At 40.7% G+C, this 14072-nt stretch overlaps 1 protein-coding gene across 1 annotated transcript in view; it reads right to left on the bottom strand.

Moving 5' to 3' along the window:
- Positions 1-14072, bottom strand: part of PRKG2 (protein kinase cGMP-dependent 2) — a 128453-nt gene that overhangs the window by 30642 nt on the left and 83739 nt on the right. The window contains exons 12-14 of the mRNA XM_043971072.1: positions 10865-11001; positions 8089-8178; positions 2174-2315 (exon numbers count right to left, since the gene is read on the bottom strand). Of these exons, the coding sequence (XP_043827007.1) occupies positions 2174-2315; positions 8089-8178; positions 10865-11001 (369 nt within the window). The remainder of the gene's footprint in view (positions 1-2173; positions 2316-8088; positions 8179-10864; positions 11002-14072) is intronic.

The raw sequence follows: 14072 nt of genomic DNA, 5'->3' as shown, positions 1-14072 counted from the left end.
CAAGTCACGTAAAAATTTCTCAGATGAAAAGGGGTCATGAGTGGGAAAGTTTAAAAAAACATGGTGTAGGGAATTCTTGATGAGGAAACTTCATTTATCAATGCAGGCCAGCAGCTTCTCCACAACTTTAAGTCTTAGTGGCCTGGAAACATAGGGTCGCATAGCAGCATGTGTCAGAGACGGGACCTGAACACAGATCTTCCTGAGCCCAAGGTCGGCTTTCTGTGTGTGACACCACATGGCTTCTCTCCTTAGGAAAGATAAATACATAAAACTGTGAACTAAATTATCCCCCCCAAACTGAGAACCCTGCCTCTATCTTTCAGGCCAATAGTCAAAATGGGGATTATATCCATAATGCAAAGAGACTTTGTCTTTTGCATTTCTTCTTCCTTAACCACATCCACTCCACCCAAAGGCCTCCCAGCCTCTGCAAAGGAGAGGAGTACCATTGTCTTAGCATGGCTCTTCTTGGAGGCTATGCCTGTTCTTCGTGATTTTGCAGGGCTTGCTTTTGATTCTTTTGTTCCTGACTTGCATTATTTGGGATAAAAGTAAATGCTTTCATATTGGGAGTAGGTGGCACAATAGATAAAGCAATGGACCTGGAGTCAGTAAGAGCTGAGTTCAAATTCCACCTCAGACACATATTAGCTGTGTGACCCTGAGCAATTCACTTGATGTCTTTCAGCCTCAGTTTTCAGTAAAGTGAAGATATTAATAATACCTACCACCTCCCTGGAATTTTGTAAGGATAAAATGAGAATTTATTTGTGAAGTACTTTGCAACATTTACAGCAGCTGTATGGCATTGTACACAGAGTGATTGGCCTAGAATCAGGAAGACTCAGTCTCATGAGTTCAAATCTGGCTTCAGACTCTTACTAGCTGTGTGACCCTGGGTAAGTCACTTAACCCTGTTTGCTAGTTCCTCATCTGTAAAATTAGCTAAAGAAGGAAATGGCAAACTATTCCAGTATTTCTGCCAATAAAACCCCAAATGGGGTCATGAAAAGTTGAACATGTCGGAAAAACAAATGCAAATTTTAAAGCACTATAGAAGTACTAACTATTGTTATTATATAGTAAAAAATGAAGGTATGTGCTCCAACAGAGGCTACTCAATACTATTTAAACAGAAGATGTGAAGTAACTAATAATACTCCTAGCTCTGTACCTTTATTTATTTTGGGGGAAGGGGGTGAGGCAATTGGGGTTAAGTGACTTGGCCAGGTTCACACAGCTAGTTAAGTGTCAAGTGTCTGAGGCTGGATTTGAACTCAGGTCCTCCTGAATCCAGAGGGAGTGCTCTATCCACTGCGCCACCTAGCTGCCCCTTGCTCTGTACCTTTATTCAAAATACTCCTGCTCCTTGGAGTTGCCTTGGGTTGCTTCATCTCCAACAATCTATGTCCTTTTCTCCCTTGGATACCTGGCTTACAGCTAGCTTTTCCAAAACATCTTTCCTAATTTTCCCATCCAGTACTTATTGTTCCCTCCCTCCACATTCCTTTGGCATCAGGATAATGTCACATGCTCTATTAACCACCTAAAAGCCTTGCCTTTCTTCTTCGATCTTCCGATACTTTTAAGAATGTTTCTCATTATGTTTTCCCTGGTCTCTTCACCTCAAGTATGGACATCATGAAAACAAAGATAAAACTGGAGAAGGTCAGAGGTGGATGGTAAACCTTCAATACCAGAGAGGCTTAGCTAGTTAGTAGCCTGGCCAAGACTTCAAGCAGATCTCCCGGAGCTCCTGAACCAGAGCTCTTTCCACTATCCCACGCTATTCCTCTCATCATTTTCTTCTGGCATCAACTGTACCAATTACCATGATGTTCATGTAACAGGCTCTCTTCAAATAACTAAGAATATTATACAAACTCAATTTTAGTGACTAAGTAACACTTTATAAAACTTTTACATGAAACTTTTATAAATTTACTCTTTATAAACCCAGTTTAACCATAACATTCCCAGGTAAAAACAGTATTCATCACAATGCTTTAAATAGTTAATTGAATAATTTGGGGGGGGGAGAGGAAAGAGGTTCAAGAGGTCACTGTAAATATGACAATGGCACCAAATTGAAGAAGACAATAACAACCTCTAACCAATTTTGCATTGAGAAAATTCTGTAATAATTCACTTGCTACAGTAATAATCTTACCAGTTTAAGGTATCCCTCAGCATCTAGAATTAAATTCTCTGGCTTTAAATCCCTGTAGATAATACCCAGGCGATGCAAATAATCAAATGCTTCCGTCACACAGGCAACACAGAACTTAGAAGTGGATTCATCAAAGCTGCCCCTGTAATCAAAATCATTTTTACAGTTGATACTTTCTGATCTGTAAGAGTCATTCCCCAATAGATAAACAATCAAGTAATTTGAGAACAGTTCTTAAAAGAACTGCAAACTATTAACAATCATATGACAAAATTATACAAATCACCAATGCATGAGAAAAACATAAAGATTTTACCACCTGTGATTTTACCTCCTTACCAACAAATTGATAGGGATGACAAAATGTTGATAATATTAAATACTGGAGGATGTGTGTAAAGACAACAAATTCACTGCTGGTAGAACTGTGAACTGGCCTAATGATTCTGGAAAGTAATTTGGAATTATGCTAATACAGTGACCAGTGCCCATATCCATAACCTAGAGATCCAATTGCTAGGTAACCAAGAAGGTTATTGGCAGAATGAATGGTGCCAAATACACCAGAATACTGATAGCAGCATTGCTTGTGGTAGCAAGGAACCAGAAACCAATTCCTCTATCCCACCTCAGCCACTCACAAAGATGTTAATACCTTTGACCTTTCTAATCAGCCACAAATGGAAAAATTCCATATTAATGAACTCCAAAATATCTATTGGCTTTCCACCTCTCCCTCTACCATTTAACCCCAAACCTCATTCTTCTTCATACTCTAAGATGTAATCCCTCAACTCCTCCATCTTCTCTTGGGCCATGGCCCCTGCACAAGCTTATACTTGACTTCTTTTCCTACCTCGAACCCTTGGTGAAACACTTCAACTCCACACTGTTTCTTCTCCTGAGCACCTTGCCCTCTTATCATACCACTGATTTTGCCCTGTCAAGCCTCAGCCTTGGATCACTCCACCATCATCTGTCTTCACTCCCACACATACACACATACTACTGAAGAAAGGCAGGGAAAATCTCAAAACATTGTTGACCACAAATTTTTGATATATAATGTCAACTGGGCTCTCACTGATGTAAGGCAATCCTTTTGTACCTCCCTAACTCACCATGTCATTTACCACAGTACTTTTTCCAAGCCCTTTCATTCCTCCTCAAACCTCCCACAGCTCCCCATCTCTCCATCCCTCAGCTGAAAACACTGACCCATATTTCAGTGAAAAAATTTAGGTCCTTCCCTGTGAGCTTCCTCTTCTCACCTCCTCCTCATCTCACAACACCCAGATGCTTTCTGCGGCTATCTCCTTCCCCTCTGTCTCATATGAAAAGGGAACCCTTCTATTTGAGCAGATAAGTACTGCAAACCCTGACAGACATATAGTGATCTAGAAATCAGGAATTCAATTCTTGATTCCAAAGAATAACTTAGGAAGATTATGCTGATTTTTCATTAGCATGACCTTTAATGACAATTTTTTAGATAGTTGGGAATTTAGAATAAAACCATTCCCCAGTTCTACCACCATGTTCATATTATAACTACCTTGTGCTAGCCCATTCCTAATTTCATACATTGACTTCCTAAAATATGGTAATGATTAGATTTTTAAATATATGATCCCATTAGGTTTATAGAAACCTTAATACTTTTGGTACTAGGTGCATAGATACATTTAAAAATCCTTTCCCCCTGATTTCTGATGCTTCATATAGAGTCAATCAGTAGATTAGCACTTACTATATGCCAACCACTGCATGTTATACCAGTGCACCAAAAGTTAGAAGATACCTGGGTCTTTGCATGTTTGGACCTAGGATGTAGTAATAACTCTCTATCTTTCTCTGCCTCCAGTTATCTTTCACTTTTTGAAAATAATTTTAATTAATAACTTTTGGTTTTATACATCAACCAGAATTACTCCCAATGTTCCTCACCCCTACTCTTCTCAGAAAGCCATTCAATATTACAAATATTTTTGAGAGAAAAAAGAAAGAAATCAGAAAAACAGATCAGTATATCAAAAACCTTAGAAAACATGTGCAATATACTATACCCAAGGGTCTCTTACCTCTGCAAAAGAGAGGGGTCTTAGCATATCTTGTCTTTGAGGAGCTGCTTGTTCTTTGGAATTTTGCAAGGTTACTTTTGATTGTTTTGCATTGGTTACTAGGACGTCTCAAAATGGATGCCCATTAGCCAACTTAAACTCAACATGTCCAAAACAGAACTCATCGTCTTTCCCCTAAACCCTCCCCTTCATACCTTCCCTATTACTGCAGAGAGCAACACCATCTTCCCAGTCTCTCAGGCTCACAACCAAGAGGTTATCATTAACTTCTATTTCTCTCTCACACACTCATACTCATAAACACACTCACACACTCACACAAACACAAACACACCCCTCAAGCCAGTGTCAGGGGCCCCCTAGCTGTTCCACCACCAAGACTCCATTTCTCCACTCTAGGCACTTTCTCTGGCTGATCCCCATGCCTGGAATGCTCTCCACCCTCATCTCTGCCTAGTGCTTTCCCTGACTTCCTGTAAGTCCCAATTAAAATCCTTTCTTTTATAAGAAGTTCTTCCCAACCCTTATTAATCTAGTGTCTTCCCTCTGTTTATTATTTCCTATTTATCTTGCATTGTAGCTTATCAGCACATATTTGCTTGCCAGTTGTCTCTCCCTTTAGATTGTCAACCCCTTGAGGGCAGAGACTTTTGCCCTTTTTTGAACCCCTAGTACTTAGCACAGTACTTGGCATATAAGCACTTGGTAAATGTTTATTGGACTGATGATAAACGCTAAGATGTTTCTGGTCCCTTGCCTCTCTTCCCCTTGCCTCACTCCCAATGGCAAGTCTTTCCTATCAATTTCCACACTTGTGCTGCTCTCTCCAGTAAGCTTCCTCTCTCTCCCTGACCCTGAATATTTCCCTGTTGAGTTTAATGTATTTGTAAACAACACTGTGTGTGTGTGTGTATGTGTGTGTGTGTGTGTGTGTCCCATGTTGCTTTATCCAGTTCAGATGAAATTGAGGTTCATGGGGCAGCTGGGTGGCACAGTGGATAAAGCACCGGCCCTGAATTCAAATCTGGCCTCAGACACTTGACCACTTACTAGCTGTGTGTCCCAGGGCAAGTCACTTAACCCTCATTGAGAAAGAAAGAAAGAAAGAAAGAAAGAAAGAAAGAAAGAAAGAAAGAAAGAAAGAAAGAAAGAAAGAAAGAAAGAAAGAAAGAAAGAAAGAAAGAAAGAAAGAAAGAAAGAAAGAAAGGGAGGGAGAGAGAGAAAGAAAATGAGGCTCACAGGATACATGTTCCCTCCTCCCACACCCCTTCTTCCATGTTTGTACTCATTTCATGCACCCCTCCCTAGTACATTCTCATCCCCTTCCTCTTTCCTTCTCCAAAGATCATCAAAAACAATAAACTCACCCATACAACCTTTGCCTGTCTTGACTTTCCTTTTACCCTTGAAGAAATTAGGGCTCTCAGAAGCCCTATTCTCATGTAAACAATTCATCCTCACATGATGATCTGATTGATAAAATTTGTTTCTATGCTTCTTTTGTCTCCTGCATTTACATTTCAAAATGTTCTTTCTGGTGCATTTTTAGAACTTTAATGGGGTGTCTGGAAGGGAACTGAGCTCCTCTAGGTCCTAATACACCACTCTCTTCTCAGCCCATAATATTTTATAAACTTCTCAAGCAGAGTAACAAACCATGAGAATCTCCATGACTCTCTTATGCACCATATCAACCAGAGTTGGAAAGATTGGCCACACCTGCATTCTGAAGAGAGGTGGAGAGGGTCATGTGAGGTGGAACTTTTAGATTTTTGCTATTTCACAAACTTCCCACGCAGGGTAACAAACTATGTGAATCTGGACCTTATGATTCCCCCTGAGCACAAATGAAGGTTTTTTAAAGTGATATTAGGGACAGACTGTAAGCAGAAGGATGTTTCAAGCAACTTCACTTTCTTCTCATTGTTGAATGCCTGGCTGGGTTACTCTTTTTTTTTTTTTCCTTTTTTTTTTTTTTTTTGGCAGAGCGATGAGAGTTAAGTGACTTGCCCAGGATCATACAGCTAGTAAGTGTCAAGTGTCTGAAGCCAAATTTGAACTCACGTCCTCCCGAATCCAGGGCCAGTGCTCTATCCACTCTGCCACCTAGCTGCCCCCTGGGTTACTTTTTTTTTCTTTTTTTTGGCAGGGAAATGGTGTTAAGTGACTTGCCCAGGGTCACACCTCTAGTAAGTGTCAAGTGTGTGAGGTCAGATTTGAACTCAGGTCCTCCTGAATCCAGGGCCGGTGCTCTATCCACTGTGCCACCTAGCTGTCCCCTGGGCTACTCTTGAGAAGGGCTAGAAGGAATGCCCTGAGGTAGGCAAGGTCCAGCCAAGGGAGAAGTGACAAAGGGATGGTGTTATCATCTCATAATGGTGGGGAGCTTGACCCTTTGTGACCCCCTGGACCACAGCCCACCAGACTCTTCTATCCTCCACTCTCTCTCAGTCTATCCAAGCTCACATTTGTGTTTCTGTGACACTATCTATCCATCTCCTCCTCTGCCAGGCCCTTTTCCTTTCGCCTTCAATCTTTTTCACATCAGGGTCTTTTTAAAGGAGTCCATTCAAGAGTAATTAACGAGACTTCTGGTAAACATCACCCTTCTCTCCTCCTTCAAGCAGGTCCTCATTACCTCACACCTGGACTATGGCAACACCTGCTGGTGGGTGTGTCTGCCTTCAGTCTCTCTCCACTCCCCTCCATTCTCAGATGCCAAAGTGATTTTCTCAAGGCTCAGGTCTGACCATGTTTTGCCACATGCGCCCCACTCCATCAAATCCAGAGGCTCCCTATCACCTCCAAGATCAAATACAAAATGCTGCATTTGGAGTTCTAAACCTTTCCTAACCATCTCCTCCCCCCATCTTTCCATTTTTCTTACACCTTCCTCCTCCCACCACGTACTCTGAGATCTGTCCACACTGGCCTTGGTGTTCCTCACACAACACTCATCTCTGCAGCACAGGCATTTTCACCGGCTGTCCCCCATCTGTGGAGTTCCTCTCAGCCAAAATTCCACTGACTATAAGAAATCTTTCCCAATCCCCCTTAGGACTCGAGTTTTCCCTCTACTGGTAATCTGCTTTATCTCACGTACATACTATTTGCACGAGGTTGTTTGTACAGTGTCTCCCCCATTAGACTGCAAACATCTTACTAGTATTGACTGGGTTTTGCTGTTCTTTGTATTCTCAACACTTAGCACAATGCACACAGTAGCTGTTTAATAAATATTAGTTGATTGATTGATTGATTGATTTTGTATATCCTATGCCCTTAGAACTCATTGATATAATTCATTTTTTCTTTGACTACTATTCGGTTTTCCTAATGACTTTTTTTTTCAGGTTAAACATTTTTATTTATGTTTTTCTGTTCCAATCCCTATCACTCCTTCCCTCCCTTTCCCCTACCTTCCCAAGACGGCAAACAATCCAATATGGTTTATACATACATGATCATACAAAACATCACCATATTTGTCTCCTAGCACATTTCTACACAAGTTCTTTTCTCCTCTTATAGGACCTCCTCCAGTGTTCATTGTGCTTAATAATATTTAGCTGTCTGGAGAACAGATCTCTATCTGTATCTACATATGTATAAATAGATATAGGGGCAGCTAGGTGGCATGGTAGATAAAGCACTGACCCTGGATTCAGGAGGACCTGAGTTCAAATCTGGCCTCAGATACTTGACACTTACTAGCTGTGTGACCCTGGGCAAGTCACTTAACCCCCATTGCCCCGCAAATAAATGAATAAAGAAAGAAAGAAAGAAAAATAAATAAATAGATATAGATTTAAACAATCAAAACTTTATAGTTACCTGTCTCTTAGGATACTCCATAGTTCTCCACCTAAACAAGCTTCCAAGAGCATGTAGACATACTTTCTGTCCTTGAAAGTGCGATAAAATCTGTGAAGACAGACAATATAATCATAAACATAATCTTAGAAATATCTAACCTTAAAATTGATTAACTATATCATCAGTTACATGTCTAGGTACTAGCACTGAAAGTGTCGTGATATAGACACATAAAGAAAAGCAGACAACTGTAATGATTGGAATGACGCCACCTGCTGGAGACTTACTGTAGAAGAGTCCCGCCCATGAAGCGAAGGTCTTTGAAGGCAAGACCAGGAGTCTTTTCTTTGGCGTCAGGAAGTGACGCAGGCTAGTGGGAGGAGGAAGGAAGAGACTGGCGCTCGGGCTCACTCTCTTTCCTGAGGACGCTGGTGGAGAGCGGAGCTAGAAATGTGCTCTCCCTTTAATAGATAGGAATCTAGGCCTTTCTCTCTCTTTACCGAATTCTTATTCTCCTTAATAAATGCTTAAAAGTCTAACTCTTGCTAAAGCTTATAATTTATTGGCGACCACTCATTAGATATTTTAGACAGTTTAGCTAGAATTTTAGCCCTTAACACTATTCACAGTGAATCTAGGCCCAGATCAATATCACCCTTCTGTAGATGATGCCAAGAACCCTAGAACCTCCATCTATTTCTGGAGTTCAGTTCTCTATTGTACTTGTTTGCTGGACATTTCCACCCATATGTCCCAGAGATACCTCAAATTCAAAAGGACCAAACATAAACTCATCATCTTCTTCCTTAAACTTGTTACTTTCCAACTTGCATATCTCCATTGAGGATGCTATTAGCCTCCCAGAATTCAAACGTCAGCTTAATTTGTGACTCTTCCCTCCCTCTTACTCTCATATTCAGTAAGTTATTGAGTCATAGTGATACTCCCTCCACAATATCTCTTTCATCAGTTCCTTCCTCTTCACTCACATACTAATCATAGCCTCCCAACCGGTCTCCCTTCTTCTGATGTTTACCCTAGCCATACTTCACAGAAATATCAAATAAGGTTGTTATAAGGATAAAATGAGATATTTGTCAATTGTTTTGTAAACCTAAAGTGCTACATATATGCTAGCTATTAGCATCATCATCATTATAATTATATATCCTCAATTTCCCTATGGATAGAACCTATTATACATCTTACATTAAGCATGGTGACTGATATACAGTAGGTGCTTAATAAATATTTATTAAATTAAATTGGGCAAGAAGGATCCCAAATATCCTTAAATAGAATGCATGAAGTTGATTTCTTAGGAAATCTCAAATGTCCCCGTAATTAAAATCTTATATATTTTTTCACTCTGAAGTATACAGAAAAGCACTAAATCCTAACATTTGTGTTTGTTATTCAGAAAATATAGTAGCTAATAATTAGGGGATAAAGATTTATGATCGGGTAAGTTAGTTTAGATCACCCACTTCACCTTATCGATTCACATAGCAATGAATACTGTGCTCCTGAAAGAATATAATAGATGAAATCATTTAATTCCTAAATTTGAGGTGGGGGTAGATCCCACCTTCATCCCAATGGGAATAGCTGAAAGAGGACCCAAATCAGGAAGATGAATGGATGTAGCTTTCCTGACACATCCCTAAGTAGGGTACCCATACTTCCTTTGTGGTCTAGCTTCCAACCCCACCACTCAAATCAAAGAATTCTATTCAACATTATCAACAATCTCTTCACTCCTCAATTCAATGGCCTCTTCTCAGCCTTCATTTTCTATAGCTTCTGGTACTGTTGAACCTCCTCTACCCACTTTCACTCCCACCCCCACCCTCATAGTCTTTTCCCTTGACCTTTATGACCTTTATAATACTGTTCTCTCTTTTTATTCTCCTACTTCATTCTTCTTTACTGGAGCATCATCCTTCTGCCTACTATAGGTGGGTTCCCCCAAAGCCTTGTCCTGGGCCCTTTTCTCTTTTCTCTGTCTCTACTACTTCCCTTGGTAGTCTCACCATCTTCCAAAAGTTCAGTTATCTCTCTATGGATGGTCTATGCACCTAACTGTAATTTTGGTCCTAAATTTCAGTCCTGTATTTCCACCCAGATATCCTGTAATAATCTCAAACTAAACATGAAAGTGGAACTCATTGTAATTCCCCCAAAGCCATCCATCCTCCAAATTTCCACAGTTCTGTTGATGGCAACTACCATTTGTAACCTGGGGAGTCACAAACTGAGTCATCCTTGACTCTCCCTTTTTGATTTTCCCCCATATCTTTTTGGCTAGTGTGTCCATATTTTAGCTATCTCTGTCCTCTTCTCCCCGCTCACACTGCAGCTTCCTTGGTTCAGGCTCTCAATAACTCTTACCTAGCTTACTGTTACAGTTGTTTAACTGATCTCCTTACTTCTACTCCCTCACTTCTGCAATCCATATTCTACACAGCCACCAAATTGATATTCCTAAAGCACTGATCTTATCCCTCCCCTTCCAGCCAATCATCAAACATCTTTAATAGTCAATTGTTGTCCTACTTTAGCCATTGAAAATAAAGGTCAAAAGGAAAAACACTTTGAAATTCCTAATATTGGGGACAGCTAGGTGGCACAGTGGATAGAGCACTGGCCCTGGATTCAGGAGGACCTGAGTTCAAATTCAGCCTCAGACACTTGACACTTACTAGCTGTGTGACCCTAGGCAAGTCACTTAACCCTCACTGCCCCACAAAAAAAAAAAAAAGAAAAAAAAAAGAAATTCCCAATATTCACTTACTTTACAATAAATGGAGAGCATAGCTCTTCCAGAATCTTCTTTTCTGAATAGATATGCTCCTGTTGTTTAGTATCAACAATGTGCTTCTTCCTTATACACTTCATAGCGAATGCCACATTCTCATTTTTCACTTTAACCTAGGGAAGGAATTTTTTAAAAATCCTTTAATAATGTAATAAGAAATCAGAAAGATCGGTAATATGCATCAAGAGAAATTCTAACCTATTGAGATTAATTTATCCATTAAAGTTAAATTTCATATGAGATTTTGTAATTCTTAACTCACTAAGCATCTGGTATATAGATTTCCCTCTCATTGTCTGCAAAATTAAGTTTGTACTGATCTTTGAAATTTCTATATAACAGGAAGAAATAACTCTGGCTTAATGCTTAGTCTGGAGAAGAGGAACAAAGATGCGAAGGAACTTGGAATGTTACCTAGGGAACAAGAGGAACAAAAGACTTGGGGGACAGGGCATGATAGCCAGATTCCAGTAGCTGGAAGACTGTCATGTGGAAGGATGTAGATCTAGGCTCAATGTAAAGGGAAACTTCCTTACGATTAAATCTGTCCAAAGTGGAAGGGTTGGCCTTCCACCCACTGGAGGTTCTCCAGCAAGGCCGGGTATGTGGTTGGGGTTAAGTCTCTTCCAACTCTGAGATACCATGATTCTTTGAAACCTCATCTTGACCTGATTGTGTAAGCAGGAGAACTCTGAACCCAATGAAAAAAAGAATTGTTCCTAAAGCATAAACTGAGAGCTTCAAATTGAAATACTAACTGGATCCAGATGGTTATTTTCAGAATTTCCTTTTAAAGCAAAAATTTAAATGGTTGCATGTATATGACTGAAAGCACATGTCTGTGACGGGCTGAGAAACTCACACTTAGGCTATATGTGATGGACAAATTAGAAGTGCTGAATGTTAGCAGCCAGCGCAATTGATGCTGAATCACTAACTCGGGGGGAGCCGATGGCTTTCCGGTGGCCAAATCTGTTCTTTTTACAGCTTGGATAAAATAACACTGCAATCGTGATAAATCACTCTAAAGCCTGATATAAGGCAACATTCTAAAAATAATTCTTTGAAGTAAGAAACAGAATGTTTGCCAGCTGAACAGAGCTGACGTCCTGGATCGTGTGGGAGCTACTAGCATTTTTACTAGTATTCTTCCATAACTGTTAGAACCACGGGTTGTAGCAGATGGCGATTGTCAGCCTAGTTCCCTTCTTTAGAAAATGGTTCAATGGCAAAACCACTAAGGGTTTTGTCATTTTAAAGTCATACGACCTCAGTAGGTTCACAGCTCCACATTCCTGCATCTCCTTAGAAAACTTAACCTGGACACATCCCTGCAGGCTCCTCACAAGACTGTTATAAAAAGCCGAGAGGTGATACAGCTGAAGCCAGCTGATATTAGACCCTAATTGCCCTGTTTGTAAGATGACAAACACTATGACTGCTCCTCAAACAGCCTTTATAGTGATAGTTCCCATTTATACCCTAAGATTTTAGACACCCCAGAGACTAGGAAGGAAGGAAAGGAGGGAGGGAGGGAAGGGAAGGAAATGAAGGAAAGAAGGAAGAAAGGAAAGGAAGTGAGGGAGGGAAAAGGGGGAAGGAAATGAGGGAAGGAAGGAAGGAAGGGAGCAAGGAAGGGAAGGGAGGGAGGGAGGGTAGGAAGTGAGGGAACAAAGGAGGGAAGGAAGGAAGGAATGGAGCAAGGAAGGGAAGGAAGTGAGGGAGAAAAGGAGGGAAGGAAGGAAGGAATGGAGCAAGGAAGGGAAGGAAGGAAGAGAGGGAAGGAAGGAAAGAAGGAAAGGAAGTGAGGAAGAAAGAAAGGGAGGGAACGAGGAAAGGAAAGGGGAGGAAAGGGGAAGGGAAGAGAAGGGAAGGGAGGAAAGGAGGAGAAGGAAGGAAGAAAGGAATATAAATTATAGATATGATATTTTATATATATTTAATATTATGCATAATAATATATAATATAGATATGTATAGGTGTTACTTCACTATAAAATAAGCTATTTTTAAGCCTAGGAGTAATGGAATGTCCCCTAAAGTCCATGCATTCCCCTCCTTTGTGGATTTAGGGAATTTATTTTAGGTGAAAATTTATGAGTTCAATCACAATCACTCCCAGTACACAGTTAGGAAAATTCCAAACAGTTAGGGAAGAGGCTGGCTTTTTAACTAAGTTTACATTTCTATCTATTTCTAGTTAACCCCTAGACTCTCTGTGGTTGAAGCAAAATTTAGGTTACTGGAAATGTTTGAGTAATAAAACAGTAGATTATATTATAGTGTCTGGATAAACAGGCACAGGGAAGGAAAGCTGGGGAAAGAGCAGGCTTTTTCTTGAGCCTGCCCTCAGTCCCTGAATAGGTGGGTGCCTTGGTGGCAGCAGCCACAATCTTCTGCTCCGAGATGCCTGTGGAGCTGATGGTCCTCCGCGATCTCTCCCTTCTTTGCCACAGCTCAGCTCTACCTCCTCTTTTCTCCTTTGGCTGGCTGCCCTGGGGCCGCTGATTCTTGGCACTGCTCTGCAGCTCCACTCCTTCCTCTCTACTTTCAGCCCTCAGAATTTCTATTTGTTTCTGAAATAACTCCCTCCATTTATACAAATTCATTGGGACATGACCAAGCCTCTCACGCAACAGCTTTGGCTTTGGAGGACTAAGTGACAAAAACTATTCATACCTGTGGTACACTGAAACAACTCCCTAAAGATATTGCAGGAGGCTACAGAACAAGCAAACCTTTGGCCCTGCATAACTGGACTGTCAGCTTTGATTTTAAGGAATTTCAGTCTATTTAATCTATTGGCAGAATACTACAAACAACACACCGGGACCCGATACCTAGGTACACTTTGACCATTCATGCAGGTTATACAGAAGGATCTAGGTTCTAGTCCAGTTGTCATAGTGAATAGCCTAAGAAACCTGGCCTTTCAACCTCTGACTGACCCAGGGACATTCAATTTTGAGGATTCCCTGGTATCAGAGGAGTGGAAGAAATGGTTGAGACAGAAGCCAAGAAAGAGGACAACCGCGTTCTCAATGAGTGAGTGGGATACGTCCAAATGGGTGACTCATGAATCTAATTCACCAACTCTCAACCATTCTGGGAAAGATCTAGAAGATCCCTTTGTCTACGATTAACAATCTCAGAGAACATCTCAAGGACTTGTTGGTGAATGGCA

The sequence above is a fragment of the Dromiciops gliroides genome, chromosome 6, assembly GCF_019393635.1.
Source record: "Dromiciops gliroides isolate mDroGli1 chromosome 6, mDroGli1.pri, whole genome shotgun sequence".
Lineage (NCBI taxonomy): Eukaryota > Metazoa > Chordata > Mammalia > Microbiotheria > Microbiotheriidae > Dromiciops > Dromiciops gliroides.
The sequence above is the reverse complement of the archived record's forward strand: the minus strand, read 5'-3'. Positions and strand labels throughout refer to the sequence as shown.